The 24,394-nt window shown below is 43.5% G+C and overlaps 2 protein-coding genes across 2 annotated transcripts in view; one reads left to right on the top strand and one right to left on the bottom strand.

Moving 5' to 3' along the window:
- LOC140904901 (cytochrome P450 2D15) overlaps positions 1 to 910 on the bottom strand; it is a 35,559-nt gene extending 34,649 nt beyond the window's left edge. Inside the window, exon 1 of the mRNA XM_073327257.2 lies at positions 206 to 910. Within this exon, the coding sequence (XP_073183358.1) occupies positions 206 to 418 (213 nt within the window). The 5' untranslated portion in view covers positions 419 to 910. The remainder of the gene's footprint in view (positions 1 to 205) is intronic.
- A 14,014-nt stretch (positions 911 to 14,924) lies between these two features.
- NDUFA6 (NADH:ubiquinone oxidoreductase subunit A6) lies at positions 14,925 to 21,238 on the top strand. Its single transcript, XM_073327255.2, has 3 exons — positions 14,925 to 15,101; positions 17,630 to 17,745; positions 21,039 to 21,238. The coding sequence occupies exons 1-3, from the start codon at positions 14,963 to 14,965 to the stop codon at positions 21,168 to 21,170; spliced, it is 387 nt and encodes a 128-aa protein (XP_073183356.1). The 5' UTR covers positions 14,925 to 14,962; the 3' UTR covers positions 21,171 to 21,238.
- The last annotated feature ends 3,156 nt before the right edge of the window (positions 21,239 to 24,394 follow it).

The following is a 24,394-nucleotide window of genomic DNA, read 5'->3' as shown; positions in this document are numbered from 1 at the left end:
ATATGATGAAAATTGGTGATTTTTTTTGCCTTGCTTTTATTCTGTTTAGCTTTTCTCCTTTTATAGATTGAAATCTTCCTGCAATGCAGTAAATAATAGGTGCAGTTCAGCTGCCACACAAGAACCAGAAACTGATCTGGCATGGCTGCTATTCACCAACCCTCTCTGCCAGTCAGTGAAAGGCATCTGTCCCTCTGGCACTTACCTCTGTTAAGGCAAGACGAGGACATTGGAAATTGATCTGCAGCAAGTTCCCAATGAAAGGGAAGGAGACAGGACCCGGAGGGTAGTTGTTCCATCTCTTTCTGCGCTTCATGTGATCGAAAAGCAGGATAAAGACAGCACAAGAGAGGCCAAGTGTTGTGAAGCTGTTCCAGAGGGATGGGAGCTGGGACCCGAGCCAGGAGAGCAGTTCCATTGTGTCTCTCCTACCTCACTCTGTCCCCCAACACGTTTTTCCCTTTCCCCTCCAACACTTTCCCTATTCCTGTTTCACCTTCTCCCAGTCTGTCTTTCTGTTTCTTTCTCCTACTTTCCCTCTCTCACTCTCCCCATCTCTCTCTTTCTTTCCCTCCGTTTTTATCTATTTTGCTAGCTATTCTATTCTAGTCACGCCCTCTCTTCTAAGAATGAAGTGCCATAAGCCTACACAGGACTTTACAAATAGCAAAGTGCCGGGCTGTGTAGTTATTGTTTCTCTTCAACTCCTCCCCAGACCTCATAGGAGTGGTGACGAAGGTGTGCCTGTCCTCACTTTACGCAAGCCATAATTTTACACAAAATCTGTAGGAGGAGTCACAGCTGGGGGCCGATCTTGTGATAGTTGGAGCCAAAAAATGTACCGGTGAGGACTCTTGATTCCCTCCCACTCTCTCCACTTCAGCAGTAGAATTATAGCAGGCAAATTAGCTAAAAAGGAAGAGGTTTGACTGGCTTTGTTACCTCTGACATCAATATCTAGGTTTTTTTTAAACAATATATATATCTGCTCATCCCTGTGGTATCTAACCATCACAGTAGCACTACTTAAGAAGCATCTGAGTTTTCCATGACTGGAATTATAACAATTAGACATCAATCATTAAGAATTTAATTACAACCCACTTTCTTCAAAATCATAAGAATATAAGAACGGCCATACTGGGTCAGACCAAAGGTCCATCAAGCCCAGTATCCTGTCCTCTGACAGTGCCCAATGGCAGGTGCCCCAAAGGCAAGTGATCCATGCCCTGTCACCCAATCCCAGCTTCTGGCAAACAGAGGCTAGGGACACCATTCCTGCCCATCCTAGCTAATAGCCATTGATGGACCTATCTTCCATGAATCTATCTAACTCCCTTTTGAACCCCATTATAGTACTGGCCTTCACAACACCCTCTGGCAAGGAGTTCCAGAGGTTGACAGTGCATTGTGTGAAAAAATACTTTCTTATGTTTGTTTTAAACCTGCTACCTATTAGTTTCATTTGGTGACCCCTGTTTTTGTATTATGAGAAGTAGTTAACAACACTTCCTTATTTACTTTCTCTACACCAGTCATGATTTTATAGACCTCAAACATATCACCCCTTAGTCGCCTCTTTTCCAAGCTGAAAAGTCCCAGTCTTATTAATCTCTCCTCAGATGGAAGCCGTTCCATAACCCTAATAATTTTGTTGCCCTTTTCTGAACCTTCTCCAATTCCAATATATCTTTTTTGAGATGGGGCGACCACATCTGCACGCAGTATTCAAGGTGTGGCCATACCATGGATTTATATAGAGGTAATATGATATTTTCTGTCCTATTATTTATCCCTTTCTTGATGATTCCCAATATTCTGTTCCCTTTTTTGACTGTCACTGCACATTGAGTGGATGATTTCAGAGAATATCCACAATGGCTCCAAGAATCCCTTCTTGAGCGGTAACAGCTAATTTAGACCCCATCATTGTATATGTATAGTTAGGATTATGTTTTCCAATGTGCATTACTTTGCATTTATCAACATTAAATTTCATCTGCCATTTTGTTGCCCAGTCACCCAGTTGTGTGAGATCCTTTTCTAGCTCTTCGCAGTCTGCCTGGGACTTAACTATCTTGAGTAGTTTTGTATCATCTGCAAATTTTGCCACCTCACTGTTTACCCCTTTTTCCAAATTGTTTATGAATATGTTAAATAGGACCGGTCCCAGAACAGACCCCTTGGGGACACCATTATTTACCTCTCTCCATTCTGAAAACTGACCATTTGTACCTACCCATTGTTTCCTATCTTTTAACCAGTTACCAATCCATGAGAGGACCTTCCCTCTTATCCTATGACTGCTTATTTTGCTTAAGAGCCTTTGGTCAGGGACCTTGTCAAAGGCTTTCTGAAAATCTAAGTACACTATATCCACTGGATCCCCTGGTCCACATGCTTGTTGACCCCCTCAAAGAATTCTCGTAGATTGGTGAGGCATGATTTCCCTTTACTAAAACCATGTTGACTTTTCCCAACAAATTATGTTAATCTATGTGTCTGACAATTTTGTTCTTTATGATAGTTTCAACCAATTTGCCTGGTACTGAAGTGAGGCTTACTGGCCTGTAGTTGCCAGGGTCACCTCTGGAGCCCTTTTTAAAAATTGCTGTCACATTAGCTATCCTCCAGTCATTGGTACCGAAGCTGATTTAAATGATAGGTTCCAGATGACAGTTAGTAGTCCTGCAATTTCACACTTGAGTTTCTTCAGAACTCTTGGGTGAATACCATCTGGTCCTGGAGACTTATTATGTTTAGTTTATCAATTTGTTCCAAAAGCTCCTCTAATGACACCTCACTTTGGACAGTTTCTTAGATCTGTCACCCAAAAAGAATGTCTCAAGTTTGGGAATCTCCTTCACTTCCTCAACAGTGAAGACTGATGTAAAGAATTCATTTAGCTTGTCCTTATCGTCTTTGAGTGCTCCTTTAGCATCTTAATCGTCCAGTGGCCCCACTGGTTGTTTAGCAGGCTTTCTGCTTCTGATGTATTTAAAAAAAGTTTTGCTATTACTTTTGGAGTCTTTGGCTAGCTGTTCTTCACATTCTTTTTTGGTCTTTCTAATTATATTTTTACACTTCATTTGCCAGAGTTTATGCTCTTCTCTATTTTCCTCATTAGGATTTATCTTCCACTTTTTAAAGGATGCCTTTTTGCCTCTCACTGCTTCGTTTTATTTGTTGTTTAACCACGGTGGCTCTTTTTTGGTTCTCTTACTATGTCTTTTAAATTCGGGTATACATTTAAATTGAGCCTCTATTATGGTGTCTTTAAAAAGTTTCCATGCAGATTGCAGGGATTTTACTTTTGGTACTGTACCTTTTAATTTAAAATCATTTTTTGCATGTGTTTTCTAGGAGGTTTAACTACATAGAAATGTCTGTCTTACTCTATTATCAGGATCGTTCCATCAAAGAAAAGGTGAGCCAAGTGCTGCATTTCTTAAAAGCTCACTTTTTCTTTGATTGTAATGCTAACTAATTAACAATTTGACTTGTAAATCCTCAGAGAAGTCAGTCAGTACGGTCAACCCTGTGGCCTGAAGCCTAGGAAAGAAGGAAGGAAACAGAGTCAGCTCTCTGCTGTTATCTGCTGGAGAGCAAGAGGCATGGACTGAGTAAGGCAGCACCACATTTACATATTAACTTCAGATAGTTTGGGGACATAGGGGTATAATCTGGCTGAGTTTTGAACTTGCAGCCCATATTACCCTGGTGGGAACCATCTGGGCAAAGCCTGAACAATGACTGAGTACAGGGTTGCCCTGAAGAAGACTGATGTTTGCCAAGGTCGGGTAAGAGTCCTTGGACAGAAGGAGCCCAAGTTCCAGAAAAAAGAGAGATTGTCCATTCTTGGTTAATTGCTGGGACTGCTTTCGCAGTGGTTAAGAACTCTTCTGGGCCTGTCAGATCACTTATTCCCCTGGTACCGTAACAAAACCTGAGCTGAAAGCTACAGTTGCCTGATATGGGCAGAGCTGAGCAGTGGTTCTTGGAATGCTAACTGGGCCTTTAAACAACAAAAAATAAAATAAACAAATAAACCTTTCCACCTTGAAGTGCCTTGTGTACCTAAAGTCTGACTGCAATGCTTTTGCTGTGTGTCCAGCTCATTACATTCTCCTCAGCCTCTATTCAGTGATATTCCAAGAGAATTCGAGCAAGCAAAGTCCCAAAAGGCAAACTCTTCTCCATAACCTTGAGTAGTTTTGGCTTCTGTGCTAGCTTTGGTTATGTTGTCATGCTTCCCGCAGCCTCCATTGGCCGGGAACGGTGAACTGTAGCCACTGAGAGCTGCGGGGGGCCATGCCTGCGGATGGTCAATGTCAGCAAAATATCTCACAGCCTGCAATCAGCTTACCCTCATGGACCACATGCAGCCCACGGGCTGCAGGTTGCCCACCACTGCTTTAGAGCCTACCAGTCAAAGCATGAAGGGACATATGAATGTTTAGCATATCTGCCATTTTTGCCAGAAGCTGGGAATGGGCGACAGGGGATGGATCACTTGATGAGTACCTGTTCTGTTCATTCCCTCTGGGGCACTTGACATTGGCCACTGTCGGATGGCTGGATACTGGGCTAAATGGACCTTTGGTCTGAGCCAGTATGGTCATTCTTAGGTTCTTATGTAAATACCTTGCAATACCTGCTAAAACAGTGCTATGCAAATACCTGTTCCCACTTTCAGGTGACATTGTAAATAAGAAGTGGGCAGCATTATCTCCCATAAATGTAAACAAACTTGATTGTCTGAGCGATTGGCTGAACAAGAAGTAGGATTGAGTGGACTTGTATGAGGTGAATTGAAAAATACTACTTCTTTTGTTTATCTTTTTTACAGTGCAAATATTTGTAATAAAAATAAATATAAAGTGAGCACTGTACACTTTGTATTCTGTGTTGTAATTGAAATCAATATATTTGAAAATGTAGAAAAGCATCCAAAATATCTATAATAAATTTAAATTGGTGTTCTATTACTATTTAACAGTCAATTAAAACAGAGATTAATTGCAACTATTTTTTTAATCTAGTCAATTTGTTTTGCGATAAACTCATGCATTAACTGTGATTAATTGACAGCCCTAGAGTGGCAGGGTGGACTAGGTCTGGAGGTCCCCTGCTGGAGGCCTTGCAGCCTGCATCACCCTGCCCCAGAATACAGCAGTGAGAAGTCCTCCAGGCAGCCTAGAGTGGCTGCAGAGAAACAACAAATCAGAGGAATGATGAAGCAGCTAATCTGGGGCCAGAACGGCCCTATATAAGACAAGCACTAGAGCAGAGAAGTCAGTTGCTGGCTGGAGCTCGAGGAGTGAAGACTGGGTGACTGGCTGGAAAAGCAGCAGTACCGCAGACAGCTTACTGTGGAGAGCTCACTGCAGACAGGACTGAAGCCCAGGGAAGGCTGCTGATGACCAGGTGCCTGGCTGGTGGGAAGAGCAGCAGGACCAGCGGAAAGTTAGTGTGGGCAGCCTGAAGCCCAGGGGGACTGAGCACAGAACCTGGCCAGGCCAGCAAGGGTACCGAGATGGGTCCCGCTGGTCTGGTTGAAGACTGAGCCCCTGGGCTGCTGAAACACCAGCAGCTGTGGGTACTGAGATGGGCCCTGGCTGGGTGGCTGAAGAAGGCAGTGCCTCTGGGAGAAACCTTAGAGCTACGACCCCATACCAGGGCTGAGCTAAGAACTTGGACTTTAAACCCCAGAAGGGGAGACAGTGTATGTGGCTCGGCCGGAGGGCTGAGTCGCTGAAGACCCACTGAAGAACCATCGGCTGGGGACGGGGGGTGCTCATGAGAGGCAGGTGCCACCCCGAAAAAAACCTGGGATCGCAGGCATATCAGCCAGAGAAAAGGGGACACTCATGAGAGGTGGGTGCTGACCCCGTTACATCTAGTTAGAAATGTGACTGTATGCTGGTAAATGTTACTGCATTGGAGGCAATGCGTTCCATTCGTTGGGCAGGAAGTCCTCTGCATTAGTCAGTAGCACCCTAATGAAGGACTAGTCTTAATGGAGTTCAAAGGGAATCCTGTCTCATCCATGACAGGCAAATGTCAGCTGCAACGGGGGAATACCCAAAAGAGTAGGGATGGACAGAGGGAGCCTTAAGACTCCCAGATGGAAACACACAATTTAAAGGGGTGAGGGAAACCACTCCTCCTGCCCAAAAAAGTTGCGGGTTTTTACATTGTCTTTATTTTTTTTGCAGGGTAAAACCTAAATTCTCTTTCCAGCTGAAAGCACCAACCATCCTTGGTAAGTTTTTGTGCAGCCACAAAAAACAATCGTTTTCTTTGCGTCTAAGTTTTACTTTAAATGTGGTAATTATTCCTGTGGTTTATTGTTTGTATTAGGATAGTACCTGGAGGTCTCTGTGCTAGGCATTGTACAGATACACAGTAAGAGACAGTCCCAGCCCTGACTGCGCCCCGGGACCCTCTACCCAACCCCACCACCACCACGTGCGCTGCCGCCCCCTTTACATGCCACTCAGAGCAGCAGGAGCTCGCAGCCCCACTGCCCACATGGCAGCGTCACTGCGTGGCTGAGGAAGTAGTGTGGGAGAGGCCGGGGACGAGCCTCCTGGGCCAGGAGCTCAGGGGCCGGGCAGGACAGTCCTGCGGGCCGGATGTAGCCCGCGGGCCGTAGTTTGCCCACCTCTGGTTTAGATATTTATTGTTAGAGGTTGACAATGTAACCGAAGGACTCCTGTCTATCGCTGTATTCTGTTAAGTCAGAGATCAAAAGGAGATGTTAACATTTAGATGAACTGTCAATGTAGTAATAGCACTGTCTTCATTTCTCTTTGAAGTATGCAGTAAACTTCCTGTAAATGGCAGGAAATGGGCAGTTGCCTTACATTAATTCATGTAACTAATTAGCAATGGTGCTTAGGAAATAGGAGGTTACTTCAAGACCACTACTGGTCACCCAAGGACTGCACGCTGTCAAGAGGCTGCTGGACAACTATAAAAAGAACTCTAGGGCCCTGAGCCTCTTATCTCAGATCTGCTTAACCTTCATCAGGGGAAGTTTGAGTCACAAGACTGAGGTCTCCAGCTCCATTCTGGATCACCCTGATCTTGGATATTGGACTTTGGACAAGAACCTGAAAAACTGATTCTGGAAAGGACTCTCTGAAATTCTAGAGCTCACCCACTCTACTATGAAACTGACCTAAGCACTTTGTTCATATCTGTATGTATAATGATCTTTTAACCAATACTCTCTCTCTTTTTTCTTTTTTAATAAATCTTAGTTTTGTTAATAAGAATGGGCTGTAAGTGTGTATTTGGGTAAGATCTGAGATATTCATTAACCTGATGGGCAATGTGTCCGATCCTTTGGGATTGGTAAACTTTTTACATGATGAACAAGATATTCAGTAATCCTCATCATATCTGACTTGGGTGTCTGGGTGGGAGCTCAAGGGTGGGTTGCTTTCAGGGAACTGTATTTTGGTTTCTGAGTAATCAGTAAGGTATTGTATTGTAGAAGCTGTTTTGTTACTGGCTTGGTGAATCTAAGTATTACAAAAACCACCACTGTTGGGGATTGTCTGCCCCATTCTTTGCAGTTTGCCCTAATTGAGCAATGTCAGCATGCCTTCCCACTCCTGGTACCCCGGTCACACCTTGTTATGGGTTGACTCAAAACCTCATTCAAACTGATGTGTGAACATGCCTGTCACTTACGATAGTTGTAAGAAATACTTAAGGGGCCACACCTAATACAAGGCCGAATAGAATCCACCCAGAAACTAGCATCAGGTGGGTACGGAGTTCCACTTGGTATTGTAACCAGGTTGTCGGGGGGCGGGGGGAATGGAAGGGGGTTGTGAGTCTGTGAGAGAACATACAGAAACTGAGAACAGAAAAAAACAGAGACAGGCAGTGAAAAAAGCAAGAAGGACAAGTAGTAGTAGCCTGTGACCATAGTGAGACCCTAGAAAAAAGCTTTTGGTCTGTTGGCAAAAGAGGCTTTGGGCCATAAGCTAAGAAACTGCTCCTTTTGTTACTGGTTCCTCCTGAGTTCAGAGGAGCAGGACTTTGTATGTTCCTTATAAATAAAGAAGACTGCATCAAACAAATTTCCGAACTCCATCAATTTCTACTTCCAACTGGAATGTCCCCAGAGCCCTGAAATTTGACGAACATAAGAACGGCCATAGTGGGTGAGACCAAAGGTTCATCTAGCCCAGTATCCTGTCTTCCAACAGTGGCCAATGCCAGGTGCCCCAGAGGGAATGAACAGAACAGATAATCATCAAGTGATCCATTCCCTGGCACCCATTCCCAGCTTCTGGCAAACAGAGGCTAGGGATACCATCCCTGCCTATCCTGGCTAATAGCCATTGATAGACCTATTCTCCATGAATTTATCTGGTTTTTTTTTTTAATCCTGTTATGGTCTTGGACATCACAACATCCTCTGCCTATTAATTTCATTTGGTGACTCCTGTTCTTGTGTTATGAGAAGTAGTTAACAACACTTCCTTATTTACTTTCTCTACACCAGTCATGATTTTATAGACCTCAAACATATCACCCCTTAGTCGCCTCTTTTCCAAGCTGAAAAGTCCTAGTCTTATTAATCTCTCCTCAGATGGAAGCCGTTCCATAACCCTAATAATTTTTCTGGCCCTTTTCTGAACCTTCTCCAATTCCAATATATCTTTTTTGAGATGGGGCGACCACATCTGCACCCAGTACTCAAGTTGGGGCATTCTGTCGACTTATATGATATTTTCTGTCTTTTTATCTATCCCCTTCTTAATGATTCCCAACATTCTGTTCACCTTTTTGACTGCCGCTGCACATTGAGTGGATGTTTTCAGAGAACTATCCACAATGGCTCCAAGATCTTTTCTTAGTAACAGCTAATTCAGACACCATCATTTTATATGTATGGTTGGGATCATGTTTTCCAATGTGCATTAGTTTACATTTATCGACATTGAATTTCATCTGCCATTTTGTTGCCCAGCCACCCAGTTCTGAGAGATCGTTTTGTAGATCTTCGCAGTCTGCCTGGGACTTAACTATCTTGAGTAGTTTTGTATCATCTGTAAATTTTGCCACAGCACTGTTTACCCCTTTTTCCAGATAATTTTGAATATGTTAAATAGGACCGGTCCCAGAACAGACCCCTTGGGGACACCATTATTTACCTCTCTCCATTCTGAAAACTGACCATTTATTCCTACCCTTTGTTCCCTATCTTTTAACCAGTTACTAATCCATGAGAGAACCTTCCCTCTTATTCCATGACAGCCTTTGGTGAGGGACCTTGTCCACGTGCTTGTTGACCCCCTCAAAGACTTCTAGTAGCTTGGTGAGGCATGACTTCCCTTTACAAAAACCATGTTGACTCTTCCCCAACAAATTATGTTCATTTATGTGTCTGACAATTTTATTCTTTACTGTAGTTTCAAGTAGCCATTCAGGTTGGAAAGGGGCAACACTATTATCTAGTGTGGCTGTTGAGCAAATAGGAAAGGTAGAGGTGTTGTTCTTTGTGCTGCTAAGGTACAAATACTGAGCTAGCTAACAAAAGTCCATTCTTGAATTATGTGAGGCTTTAGACCAGCAGGTCCCAATTTTTTTGCTGGCATGACCCCATTTTAATGAAATATTTTCTGCCGAAACCCCAGACTACATGGAGGAGCCAAATAGTGTCCTCTGCATAGCACGATCTCAGACACACCATAAGTGTGAGCTCACCCCTTCTGGAGAACGCCATTTTGCTCTACAAAATGGTGTCCTCCACCCAGTGTGACCTCCTACATATGGTGCATGCGAGGTCATGCTGTACAGAGCAAAATGGCATTCTCTGTGCACAAAGGATTGCCACGATCCCATGTGCTGATGGCACGGCCCCATTTGGGGTTGTGAGCTACGCTTTGGGAACTGCTCCTCCAGAGAGAGTGAAAGGCAGGCACTGACAAAGGGTGCAGGGGAGACACTGATTGCACTGCAGTTTGGCACAAATGGAAGATGGTTGCTCAATTACCTGTTTACAGACTAAAATAAAATCATAAAATGAAAAACAAAAGTGGCTTTTAACCAAGGATACGTCCACACTTCGGTAGGTGTAATCTCCAGCTCAAGGAGACGTGCCTCCACTAACTCTGAGCTAGCTAGTGTGCTAAAAAGAGAAGTGTAGCCATGGGGGTGCAAGCAGTGGGAGGGGCTAGCCACCTGAGTAAGTAAGACCATCTTGGACTGGATCATCCTCAGGGCAGCCAGCCCCTCCCATTGCTCACGCTGCAGTGGCTACGCTCCTACATGTTATCACCGAGTTAGCGTAGGTATGTGTCCCCAACCTGGAACATACACCCCCAGTCTGAAGTGTAGATGTACCCGCTGAGCCAATACCTAGCTCAGCTTAGTACCCAGACACACAGAGAACCCCCCAGTACTGCAGAGTATCCTAGAAATGCATTAGAAGCTGCCTAAGTTTGTGATACTTTTTTTTCCTTTGATGGGACCTCAACCCCTCTCTGCCACTGAAACAGTTGGCTGCATTGAAACAAACCTAGAAAGCACCAACCACCCTGCTAAATGTTCATGGATTTTTGGAGGTGATCTGCTCACTGGGAAAGGTTCTGTGGAAAAGCTATAATACTGCTCCTTGCATAGACCCTCCTGTCTAAGCCCTCATGGTTCACACTGCTGGAACTCCTAAGCTGCACTCGTACAAGCCTGGCAGAGGCAGTGCCCCACCAGTTCAGGCATCCCACTGCTGTTGATGTGGTGACCAGAGTGGTTAGGACAGACCCTACAGCCCCTCCACCAGCCACAGCTGGCCTCCTTTGGTGTGTATCAGAAAATCAGTATTTCCCTCTTCCCATCTCTCTGGTGAGTTGGGAAGCATATGGGAGACTGGGAACATCCCTCTCTCCTTTATCCCCTACTAATCCATGTTCCCCATTGCAGTGGTCCCAGAGCCTCCAGTAACAAACGCCTTCCTTTGATCAGGGGGCCTTGCACCAGATAAAGAAGCATGTGGCACACAGCAATTTTGATCATGGTTTAACAGAAAGCCTTAACTCTGACCTCATCCTTTTCCCAATAACACACACCTCACCTGCGTGCACATTGTTTCTAAACAGATTCCTGGGCTTGTAGTTAAGGTTTTCCATCATAGTGCAGAAGATTAATGTGTTGCATTCAGTATGTCCCTGTGTCTATTGGAGTATGAAGTAATTTCTCTGGGGAGATGCAGCATGCTCATGAAGAACAGAGGCTAATGTGACGAATGGGTGTATAGGGATAAGGGAGGGAGGTCCTCCTTAACCTGGCAGTTCTGTTTTCCTCAGGGATTAGGTAGGTGGGTTTGTTACATAAGCAACCGGAATTGATTTGTAACAAGTTTATTTTCTATTTAAATAATGACAATGGTAGAAGATAAGCAATGCATTATTTAAGGTGAGGGTTTACTCCTGGAGGGATTCTGCACCAAAAAATTAAATTCTGCACACAATATTTTCTGCAAAATTCTACATATTTTATTTGTCAAAGTAACAGAATATAATCATGCAAGTTTCACTTATTTTGGTAATTTATTTCAAAATATCTGTCAGCGAGTATGTCTGTAACAATACAGACAAAAAAAGATTCTGGTAATTTTTTTTGACAGATTCCTTTCTAGGCATATTAATGCAGAACTTTGAGTACTTCATTTAAATTACAATACAGAACTATATTTCCTGCACCTGTCAGAAGCAGTGCAAAGGCTTGGGGGAGTCAGGGATAATGGAGGAGCTGAAAGAGAGGGAAGGAGCCTAGGGAGTGAACCTGAAGGGTGTTGGGTATGGGTGGGAGAAGGGTTTCTTTCGGGGGGGGGGGGGGGGCAGGGGGGGATTATTAGGGAGTTGGGAAGCCTCCCACATGCAGACCCTGGCTGATCCCAAGCCTCTCCCATTCAGTCAGGAACATCTGCCCCTGTCCCCACACTCCCCATCCCCATGGGTCTCTGCAGCACTCCTCCCCCACCCCCGGCTCAATGTTGTCACCCCACTAGCTCCTGAGCCCATGTCCCAGTTTGTACCTCCACTATCCATGCTGAACCCCAGTCTGTGGCCCGCCCAGCAGCCCTGTGTGCCCTACTCTGTCCAAACCTGGCTCCACAGGCAGGGTGCTGTGATGAACTTCTACTCCTGGGGGAATGCTGCAGCTGACTGTTCTGGTGCCACATCGGCCTCCGGTGGGCAAACTGTGGAACTGCAGCACTTCTTGGGCAAAATGTATTTTATGCAGGAAAATACCAAATTATGCAGGAGAGAAGAATTCTGCACAACCACAGATGTGCAGAATTCCCCAGGAGTAAGGGTTGCCCAGTTTACTGCAGAATATGGAGTACGGGACTGCTTCCCATTGAGCTGAGTAGTTTACATAGGCCCCTAGTGCAAGCAGCTCACGCTGTCAAGGCCTAAGTAAACCATTACAAGGCCAGAATTTCTTCACTGGAGAAATAGAGAGAGGGAGTTATTTTGTAGAGATTGCATATAGTGGTACCATGAGGACACTGTAGAACAGACCCAGCTCAGCACAGACTGCACTGATCTTCCCCTTGAAGCTGCTCGCATGATGGGAGGGACACCTTCCTCTAGAGGAGACTCACCTTTCTATAACAGTAGTGGGTCATTTCTCATGCACTGTGCCTCATTTCTACAGGGATGGCCTCTCCCAACTGCTCCTCCCCTTGGATTTACCTGCAGAGAAAGGCAGGAAGGCTTCTCGCTTCACAAACTGCCCATCTGCATCCTGTAGTTGAACGCTGGTTCCGAACAAGACTAGCAAATGCTCACTATCTTTCTGCAGGAAACTCAGCTGACTGGCTAGAAGCATATGGTGCAACACTGAAAGACTCAACAATTGAAAAAGTGAAGAACTCTCTCACCACATTCAAGAAAATTGCATACATGGCTGATGAATACACCGATGCAAATGGACATCAAGTTATTGTGTACGTTATCTTGAGGTCAGGGGTAGGCCAGTAGATGCATTTCTAGATGTTCAAGTTATAGAAGACACATTGGCTGCATCTGTGACAACCCACATCTTAGAAGATGTTAAATGCTTGTCAATTGGACCCCAAACAGATGGCTGTTTTTGCATTTGATGGAGCTGCAAACTTCTCTGGAAGACGTGGTGGAGTACAAGCTTTGCTCAGAGAAAAGTGTAACCCTAATCTCTCCTATGCACACTGCAGAGGCCACCTACTCCAACTAGCACTAGTATGAGCAGCAGAATCTTCAAAAGACATTTAAAAAGCTATAAATTTAATGTCTTCATTATATTCTTTTTTTCAGCAAGAATCCAGAAAGACTGAATATCTTGGAAAATATAGAATACACACTGGGACTGAAGTTCAAATTTGTCCAACCTGGGAAAACCCTCTGGCTTTCTCATCAGCGATCCTTGGCTGTTGTCTTAAAACTACTCCAGCCATTATTACTGGCTTTAGAATGTATCTACCAAGATGGGATGGATCTAAGTAGTGAGGCTAGTGGATTACTTTTGCTACTACGTTCAGAGAAGACTATTGCCATTCTCTCTCTTGTAAGTCTACTGTTGAAACCACTTGGGTCATTAAACAATGCCATCCAGGCATCTGCTACAACAGTAGTAGATCTTTGTCCAGCAATAGAAGCTACATTTGGATCAATCAGAGAGCCATCCATTGAAAAAGTACTGGAAGAAGCAAAGACTTCAGTCCAGAAGTTGACTAATGAAGGCATTTATATTGAATCCTTAAGTGAAGAGGACAAGAAGTGTTTGTTAAGACAACTGAAAAAGTACACAGACTTGATTCTTAAAAATCTACAATAGCGACTTCTAGATTCTACTCAACCTCTACGTAGCTTTTACAGATGCATGTCCTATAAAACACCGACAATTGAGTGGAGTGAGGCACTACCAGCAATGGGGCTGCCATGGGATCAGAACAGAATAGAGAACGCAGAGTGGAATATCATACGACAAATGAATGAAGATTTGACTTCAACTTCTTCTTTTATCATTCTTTGTGTTCTGTTTCCTGGGATGAAAGAAGTAGGAATTCATCTCTTGCTATTCCCAGTCACAACAGCTATAGTTGAGCATTGTTTTTCCATCATTGAATAGAATTTCGTGTTTTGAAAGAAGTCACCTTCTGCCTGATCATGCGAATGAACTAATGAGCATATTAATTGAAGGAATGGAAGTACTGGACACACGAGAAGCCACCAAAGATGAACGCATTGCATTCAAGAAGTTCATTAACAGAGTCGTGCAAAGTTATAACAAGAAACCAAGAAGGATGTAGACGTAGTGCTTCATAGAAGGCTTGAGTAACCAACTTTAGTTTGTGTGATGATTTTAAAACAGGAGTTAAATCTAATAAAATGGTCATGACGCATTTTTCAGTTTTTACTATGGTGCCATACAGCCCACGTTCACCCTCACAGTCTTACCCCTCAACGGCCCTGACATACACCTCTGTAACGTTGAACACCCCCCTAATTTCAATTCCTAGGGAAACCACAGCGCAGAGCCCAAACCCAGCTGGAGCCCGGGCACCTCCCCTGGAGCCTGCTGCTAGGGCCGGCGGCATGGTCAGGCCTGGCGGGGGCGGGCAGAGCAGGAGGCCTGGCCAGCTCCTCGGGACCCCACAGCTCTTCGCCCCCGGCCCCAGCCACGGAAGCGGGAAACAAACCTGCTCTAGCCCCTCTTCAGGGCCTGCCTGCAGCTAGGGTAACCCGGGCAACGGGCAGCCCGAGGACGATTATCAGCCACTTAGGTCCAATCAGGGATCAGGACCTCGGCCTTCACCCAATGGTTTGCCGGCGTGGGTGGGCGCTGCCGGGGGGCGGAGAACGATAGCTTCACAAACCAATCAGACGCCAGGGTCGATAAGACCCCGCCCCGTGCCCGGAGCAAGGGGCGTGGTCGCCGCTCCGACGGCAAGATGGCGGCGGCCGGGGCGGGGAAGGTGGCGAAGGCGGCGGGCGCGGCGGTGAAGCCGATCTTCAGCCGGGACCTGGGCGAGGCGAAGCGGCGGGTGCGGGAGCTGTACCGCGCCTGGTACCGGGAGGTGCCCAATGCCGGTGAGGCCGGCGGCGGCTTCGTTGCGGGACCGTGCGGGCTCCTGGGCTTCCGCCGGGGCGCTGCGGGGGAGGCCCCGGCCCCCTTCCCGGTGGCAGCGCCTCGGGGGCGCTGCGGGCTTCTCCGCTTTCCTGCCAGGCGGCGGGGCGGGGCTGACCTTGGGGCTCCAGTGCGGGGAGGGGGACTCTGCCCATCTCTCCCCTCCCGCTCTTGGAGACCCCGCGCTGGGCAGGACTCCCCGCGGCTCTGCCCTGGTGCCTGCTTGCCACTGAGCCTTGCAGTGTCTTGGGCTGGGGCTCACTCAGGCCACCTGGGCTCTGTTGCTAGCGCTGCCAGTGGCCTGCTGTGTGACCTTGGCCATGTCACTCTGCCTCCGTTTCCCCATTTGTAAAACTGGGACAGCGATAGTCCCTTTTCTTTATGTAGCACTTCCCCATTCAAATGGGGATGGGGGTAGGGGTGGCTCTAAAGAGATTATTTATTCTTCAGGCTTTGTCTTCCACTGAATCCTCATGGCTGTCGACACTAAATACTTTGGTTGTGTGGGCTGCCTTCCCCGTTCAGCAGCAGGGAGAGTATCCAATAAGGTGCATGAACCATTGGCACAGGTTACAAAGTGTACTGTTTTTTTTAAATCAGGCACTTCTGTCCAATCATGCATCAGGACCCTGGACTTCTTTTACTTAATGTGAATGGCTCCTAGACTTTAAAGTCAGGCGGGACCATGATGATTAGACTCTAATCTGATCTCCAGCATGTTGCAGGCCACAGAACCTCACCCAGCTGGGAAAGAATTTTCTGTACTAATTCTGAACCCTCCCCATCTAGTGTCCCATCACTGGCTTTTGGAGATATTTGTTGCTAGCTGTCACAGATAAACTACATGCTATTGTAGGCAGTCTCATCATACCACTCCCTCCATAAACTTATTGAGCTCTGTCTTGAAACTAGTTAGGTTTTTTTGCCCCCACTTCTCCACTTGGAAGCCTGTTCCAAAACTTCACTGCTCTGATGGCTAAAAACCTTTGCCTAATTTCAAGCCTAAATTTGTTGATGGCCAGTATATATCAATTTGTTCTTGTGTCCACTTTGGCACTTAACTTCAATACCAAAGAAGGAGAAGAGTTATTTATCCCTCTGATCTATTGATAGAGAGCAGTCATATCTCCCCTCAGCTTTCTTTTAGTTTGGCTAAACAAGCCAAGCTCTTTGAGTCTCCTCTCATAAGGTAGGTTTTCCATTCCTCTGATCATCCTAGTAGCCCTTCTCTGCACCTGTTTCGGTTTGAATTAATCTTTCTTAAACATGGGAGATTAGAACTGCACACAGTATTCCAGATGAGGTTTCACCCCGTGCTTTGTATAATGGTACTAACACTTCCCTGTCTCTACTGGAAATACTCTGCCTGATGCATCCTAGGACTGCATGGACTCTTTTCATGATGGCATGACATTGGTGGCTCATAGTCACCTTGTGAGCAAACAGTACACCCAGGTCGTTCTCCTCCTCTGTCATTTCCAGCTGTTAAATCCCCAGTTTATAGTAAAACTTGTTGTTAGTACCTAAACGCATGACTTTGCACTATTAAATTTCATCCCATTTCTATATTACTCTAATTTTAAAGGTCATCCAGATCTTCTGTGGTCCTCCTCCATATTGGCTGTACCTCACAACTTTGTATCATCTGCGAACTTTATTCGCATACTCCCCCTTTTTGTGATAAGGTCATTAATAAAAATCTTAAATAAGATTGGTCCCAAGACCAGTCCCTGAGGAACTCCACTAGTAGCCTCCCTCTAGCTGACAGGTCACCTTTCAGTATGACCTGTTGTAGTCTTCCCCTTAACCAGTTTCTTATCCACTTTTCAGTTCTCATATTAATCCCCATCTTCTCCAATTTAATAATTTCTCTACTGTATAAATCGGTGGGGACATCTTGTCTGGTATCCTGTCTCCTTCAGTGAACAATACTGGATATTCAGTAGAAAATCATAAGCCTTACTGTCTGTACCCCTACCATCTCTGGTATGATATGATGTATCCCATCAGCTGGGAACAAGAATTATTGAGACGATATGTAACTGGATCTTCTGCCACTTATTTTGTGATGCTGCAAGTCATCTTGAGATATATATATATTTTTTTCAGTACTTTTTAGCACAGTTTTCAAGGTGCATCCCGTCCCAATGGCTGGAAGGGGCCTAGAGAGGAGGAAAGAAAGACTGCATCAAGACTCATATGTCTTCTCTTCTAACTTTGATCTCTTAGCCAAGTAGTGGGTGAAGCTCATTCAATAAATTCTGCAAAGTAAGAATGTGTATTATAACTGCCTAAGTCTGCAAAACTGGGCTGATCAATTTCTGATTACAATTTTTAATAACTTCTAGCTGAAGAATAATTTCTAGTTGAGAAATAAAAGAACAAATTTTTCTTTGCAGTGTTCAATACGTACAAAATTGAGACACTCTATGGTGGAAAATTTTAGCACATTGGTGATGACTTCTGTGAATATTCTTTGCTCTTTGTCTAGTACAACTATACCAGTTGGACATCTCGGTGAAACAGGGGCGTGATAAGGTGCGGGAGATGTTCATGAGGAATGCCCATGTCACAGACCCCAGAGTGATTGACATACTGGTTATAAAGGTAAAACAAACAACAAACATACTTACTTTCTCAAATCCACAAAGTGGTGTGATTAGCATGTATAAATAGTAGTGGGAGAGGGTGGCTCTTTGCTTATCAAAGTTCTGTAGAACAAGCTGAGATATTGGAGTCCATTAAGATCAGAGTAATATAGTTAGGATATGTATTTCAGTCACAGATCCTAGAGAAGAAGAGACCTCCTTGTTCTTATAAAGCAGGTTGGTCTTCATAATAGACTCATAACTAGGGCTGTCAATCAATCGCAGTTAACTCACGTGATTAATTTTTTTAACCAAGATTAATTTATTTGAGTTAATTGGAATTAATCACACTGTTAAACAATAGAATACCAATTGGTATTACTAGATATTTGTGGATGGTTTTTCTTCATTTTCAAATGTATCTATTTCAATTACAACACAGAATACAAAGTGTACAGTGCTCACTTTATATTTTTATTACAAATATTTGCACTGTAAAAATGATAATAGTATTTTTCAATTCACCTCATACAAGTACTGTAGTGCAATTGGTTTATTGTGAAAGGGCAAGTTACAAACGAAGGGTTTTTTGTTACATAACTGCACTCAAACAAAACAATGTAAAACTTCAGAGTCTACAAGTCCACTCAGTCCTACTTCTTGTTCAGCCAATCGCCAAGAGAAACAAGGTTGGTTTGTTTTTATAATCACAGGAGATAATGCTGCCCACTTCTTAATTACAATGTCACCTGAAAGTGAGAACAGGCGGTCACATGGTACTGTTGTAGCTGGCATCACAAGATATTTACGTGCCAGATGTGCTAAAGATTCATATGCCTCTTCATGCTTTGGCCATTGTTCCAGAGGACATGCTTCCATGCTGATGATGCTTTTTTTTTTTTTTTAAAGTGTTAATTAAATTAGTGTCTGAACTCCTTGGGGGAGAATTGTATGTCTCCTGCTCTGTTTTACCCGCTTTCTGCCATATATTTCATGTTATAGCAGTCTCAAATAATGACCCAGCACATATTGTTCATTTTAAGAACACTTTCACTATAAATTTGACAAAATGCAAAGAGGATGCCAATGTGAAATTTCTAAAGATAGTTACAGCACTCAACCCAAAATTTAAGAATCTGAAGTGTCTTCCAGAATCTGAGAGGGATGAGGCGTGGAGCATGCTTTCAGAAATCTTACAAGAGTAACACTCTGATGCTGAAACTATAGAACCCATACTACCAAAAAAGAAAATCAACCTTCTGTTGGTGGCTTCTGATTCAGCTGATGAAAATGAACATGCATCGGTCCGCACGGCTTTGGATTGTTATTGAGCAGAACCTGTCATCAGCATGGACGCATGTCCTCTGGAATAGTGGTTGAAGCATGAAGGGACATATGAATCTTTAGTGCATCTGGCATGTAAATACTTGCAGCGCTGGCTACAACAGTGCTATGCAAATGCCTGTTCTCACTTTCAGGTGACATTGTAAACAAGAAGCAGGCAGCATTATCTCCTGCAAATGTAAACAAACTTGTTTGTCTGAGCGATTGGCTGAACAAGGACTTGCGGGCTCTAAAGTTTTACATTGTTTTATTTTTGAATGCAGGTTTTTATTGTACATAATTCTACATTTGTAAGCTGCACTTTCATGATAAAGAGATTGCACTACAGTACTTGTAGTAGGTGAATTGAAAAATACTATTTCTTTTGTTTTTTTATAGTGCAAATATTTGTAATAAAAATAAAGTGAGCACTGTACACTTTGTATTCTGTGTTGTAATTGAAATCAATATATTTGAAAATGTAGAAAACATCCAAAAATATTTAAATGGTATTCTAGTATTGTTTAACAGTGCGATTAATTTTGTTGACACCCCCCTACTCATAACACCAGAGAGGAGGAGTTTAGTTAATAAAACTTCTCTTGTTCTGCATTTGTAAACAGGAATTGTCCAGCAGATGAAACAGTTGTGTTTAAGGATTCCTGTGTCTGTGCTTATAAAAGGTGATGGAAGAATTACTGTTGATGGAGAATTTGTGACCCCATTTCCCAGACCTTCATCTTATTGTGTCTTTTTCAGTCACAGTTGGAGACAGTAGACATTACAGAAATACTTCTGCTGTAAACGATGGCTTTGGATTTTTAAGTGGGTGGCATAGCTGCGTCAAGATTTCCTAGATAAACTTGCTAGATATGTAATTTGGGCTCTAGACCTGTCTGTGAAAGGGGGAATAAAATTACCAAAACACACAAGCACCCCCCTTAGCATTTCAGAACAAGTGGCCAAAGCAAGACTAACTGAACTCTGCAGTAGCATTGCTTTACCAAGAGATTCCTTCAAACTGTGAACTGCATGCTCACCTGTAGTGCTATATAAGTACCAAGACAGACAAACAGTGTTTGTCAAGAGTGTGTATTAGTAACTTTAAAGGGCAAAAAAATTATCCCCAAACCAACCATTATAAACCCAGAAATCCGGAATTAAAGTTGCACTTAAAAGAGCACCACTCGTGTTAAGGTAGGGAAATGCACAGTTTGGGCACCCAAACAATCTTACCTCTGCCCTGTAGCAACACCATGTAGTAACACATTTAAAGGAGGTCAGATGAATGATCATAACAGTCTTTCTGGCTTTGGAATTTGATTGACATTTTAGACCCAGATTTGTTTCATACATTTATACAAATGTTTTATTTTCATGGTGTCAATAGAGAATTTTCACATAAAGCTAAGTAATCTCACTGGTGAATCTGGGTATTGAACAGGAATTCTAAAATAAAGGTGCCTGCAGCCTTGTTACATGTCTGGAAGGGGGTGCTAGGCCAGGGATGGGTTTCTGGCAGAGGAAATGGGGCAAGTCATGATACCTCTATGGAGAAGAGTCTTGGCTTTTCTCTCCTGTGCAGCTTGACACCTGCTGCCAGGCTGTAGAGGCATGGATGTTTGAAAAGTAGGTGGGTAGCTAGGAATGCAGGTCATGAAAGGAGAGAACCAGTGATCTGGGTCACTTGCTCTGGGTGTTTGGGGGTGGGGCAGAGGAAATTAGTGATGTGACGCTGGGGAGGGTAATGTTGAGTATACTTGTTAGGGGGACAGATTTAAAAGACTGTAAGGGTGAGGTTAGTAGACTTTAAAAGGACTGAATAATTGAACTAACCAGTGGAGTTTTGTTAAAAAAAACCCAAACTTCTGAATGCAGAGGTAGAAATAAACCATCTATGCATTTCTGTTCTCATCTGCTTAAGCTACTTAAGATCTCCTAACTGGGAATTGATCTATGAACCCTGGCTTGCTTTTTGTATAAATGCAGGGGAAAATGGAACTACAGGAAACTGCTCGTGTATGGAAGCAGCGGACACACATCATGCGGTTTTTCCATGAGACAGAAACCCCACGACCCAAGGACTTTCTGTCCAAGTTCTATGTGGGCCATGACCCTTGAGACAAACTGACTGAAAAACTAATTCTGTGTTTCACTGTCTTACTGCAAATAAAGCTCTGTATATTGGAGAGCAGTTCTTGAAATTCTTCATAAGGAAAGTATCCATCTCAACACTGTGTATGCTATTTTACTGATACAAGGGGTTGTGTGCAGCAAGGATCCTATCTTCTGTTCCTGTCCCCTTCTTAAAGTATTGTGCTTGCTCTGGAATATCATGTAGCATGAGAAAGCAACCAAGTATACAATGAGCTAAAGTAGGTTGGGGAACTTCAATTAGATTCAGCCTTTAGTGAAGTAAGCCTGTCCTTGATGGTGGGCATAGGATATTAAGTACAAACCACCTCAGAAGGAGTTGAAAAACTTTATGAAATTGGCCAGTACTGAAATTCTATAGTAGGGCTGAGGGTTACTGTATTGGAGGCAGCTGTTGATCAGTTGGTATGTCCAAGCATAACTAAAAATGTGCTAACTTTACCTAGCTGATAATTCTGGATATGCTACTTGAGTGAAGTCTAACTTAAAAAAACAAACCCAAACTCTCAGCCTTGGTCTGCTTGCTTTTTTCCCCAGCAACAGTTACTGTACACTTGCCTATGCAATTGACTACAACCTATTAAAGCTGGTGTATCAAACTCTTTGAGAGCTCTGTCAGTAGCTACCATAACTATCTATTACTCTTGAGGGAATTTCTCAAACGCATTCTTTGGTGCCTGAGCTAGTCCACTTGCAGCTGTGAGTGAATGTTGTGGTGGCATAGAATTAATATTTATTCAGCACTCTGAAGCCAATCTAATGGTAGCAAAACAGCTCCTTTTCTAAGATCTTCATTTATGAATATTCTCCCAAGCATTGATTATGTAGGCTAACCCTTCTCACATGCTTTGGCTGTAGTCCTGTCTACATTCCCACTAAGATCAGGGCAAGAGGAACCCTTTTTGAATACTGGTCTGAGACTTCAAAGACCATTGAAGATTCTAGCATAGTACAGATACTTTGCCACAGATAGCGCTCCGTCATGAGGTAACTAGCTCTGTGGTACAGCCAGTCTCTGTTTTGTTGGGGGAAAAGTGAAATAAAGCCCCACTGTTGGCTGTGCATCAAGGAAAGATTTTTCAGTAGCATGTAAATTGTTTAAAAAACACTCCAAACAAACTTACCTTCAGCTAAAATTTGAAATGGGCCCTTTCAGTGCTCTTTGTAATACTAGAATTAAAATAGCTTCACAATTACTGTTTTCAGTATATTCTTGATATTAAAGATAGTGGCACCTTCTTATGGGATAGAAGGGGTCTTCTGCCACCAGTAATTTCCCCGTGCCCTTGCAGAGTTGTGGCTCCCCATTTCATGCAGAAGTCTGTCTGCTTGGGGTGGAGGTTGTCTGTCAGTGGTCCTACAAGCCTGGCAAAACACAGTGGGAGGGTGTAGAGAAACTTGGGTGTGCAAGCTTCTGCATAGCTTACAGGCCTAGATATGTGAATTGGGGTCACTACACAAAAGCTGGATAACTATCAGGAAAGCACCCACACTTTACCTGGTCACATAAGCACTCTTGCACTGGGGAGCAGCAGAATCTGGGTTATGCAACTTTCTCTACCCCCACTTTCCTCACATCACTTATCCCTTCTCTGAATTAATAGCTGCCTTCTCCCTTTGACGTTCTCTGCTCAGCCTCACAGGCTGAGGGACAGGTGCTGCTGGGGAAATTAAATATTAAAATTATAAACATTTAACATACAAATCTGCCCTCCTTTAAAAAGAGAATCTTAAAAATAGCCAATGCTGCTGCTACTTTCCCACCACAATAGGCAAGTGCCTGAAGAGAGATGGGTGGTCAGCACTGTTACTAAAAGGTCAAACTCAAGCTGTGGTGGAGCACCTAGGGAAGTGCCTGGCAGAGGCCAAGTCTCTCCCTGTAAACACAATCTACTACCAGCAACTTTCTGTTTAAATCAGGAATTACTAGCTGAACTGTCTTAGCTAACTTTGGTAGATCAAAGGAAGAGAAAGCGGTCTCTTGAGTAGTAAAAACCCTTTATAGGTCATATTGCAAAGGCATTGGTTCCACCAAGTAGAAAATAGTAATCCACTGTAGCTGTTGGAGTGGTATGTTTGTATCTGCTAGGACCTAAGTAGCTGCACTTTGAATCACCTGTAGACTTCCAGGAGTCTTTTGAGTACAGCACAAAATCAAGCATGCTGAAATACTCTGATCTAGAAGTCAGAAAGCAATAGATGATTAGCTCCAGCTCTGTAAAACAAGGTAACAAACAAGTAACATGATGGGGCCTGTACGCTTATTAAAATGTTACTGTTCAGGGTATCTCACTGTTGACAGACCTGAGAGAATGAATATGGGTACTTGTCCACTACCAGAAGGCAAGTGAAATTAATGTTGTCTTTGTGCCTATTTCAGGATTAAAAGGGAGCAAGGAAATTTAAGATTTCCAGATAAGTGAGGTCTTAACAGAAGCTTTTCAGGAATTAAGAAAAACAGAGGATGTGATACAAGGGGAGATTTCTAGCATCCAGGTATGGCTTCTTGAGAAAGAGAATAAAACTCATTAAACAGAAGAGATGCTTTCCTGCACCCACATAAACTGTGACACCCAACACATTCTGGGATATTTGAAATATAAATAAGCTATTGTCTTGTTAGCCCAACATGGCAGAAAATACTTCAACCACACACAAGCAGCGAAGGTAAAACCTTCAGTCTCTACATGAGCCAATTTAACTGAAACAGTAAGTACCTTTAAAAAACAAAAAGTCCAGGAAACTAAATTTATAGCATTACAGTTTGCACATAGTCAGAACATGAAACACATTAGGTTTCTGATAGGACTGTTCAGTGCAGATATGGAGTAGTTTCTGGTAAAGTGTCTAGCTGACTATTTCATTGTTTATGAAATGCCGCAATATACATGGTATAGTTGACATTTGGTATTTAAGAGTTTTATTCTCTGTATTAGCTGACTTATTAATTTTAACTCTGCAATCTTAAAGTTGCATTTTAAGGTGAGGTGAAGTTAATAGTACTTAATGCTATAGCAGGTTGCATGGGAGCATTATAGTAACCCTAGGTCCAGTGATTTGCAGTGACTGCCTTTCAAAGCAGGTGAGTCCACCTGCAGTAGCCTTGCATATTCCAACATGAATTATTTTTCTATAGTCAACTGACAGGTTTTAAAGCAATGCAATAGATTTCAGCCTAGTGGGGTCCTTTT

This window comes from Lepidochelys kempii, chromosome 1, assembly GCF_965140285.1.
Source record: "Lepidochelys kempii isolate rLepKem1 chromosome 1, rLepKem1.hap1, whole genome shotgun sequence".
NCBI classification, from domain to species: Eukaryota; Metazoa; Chordata; order Testudines; family Cheloniidae; genus Lepidochelys; species Lepidochelys kempii.
The sequence above is the reverse complement of the archived record's forward strand: the minus strand, read 5'-3'. Positions and strand labels throughout refer to the sequence as shown.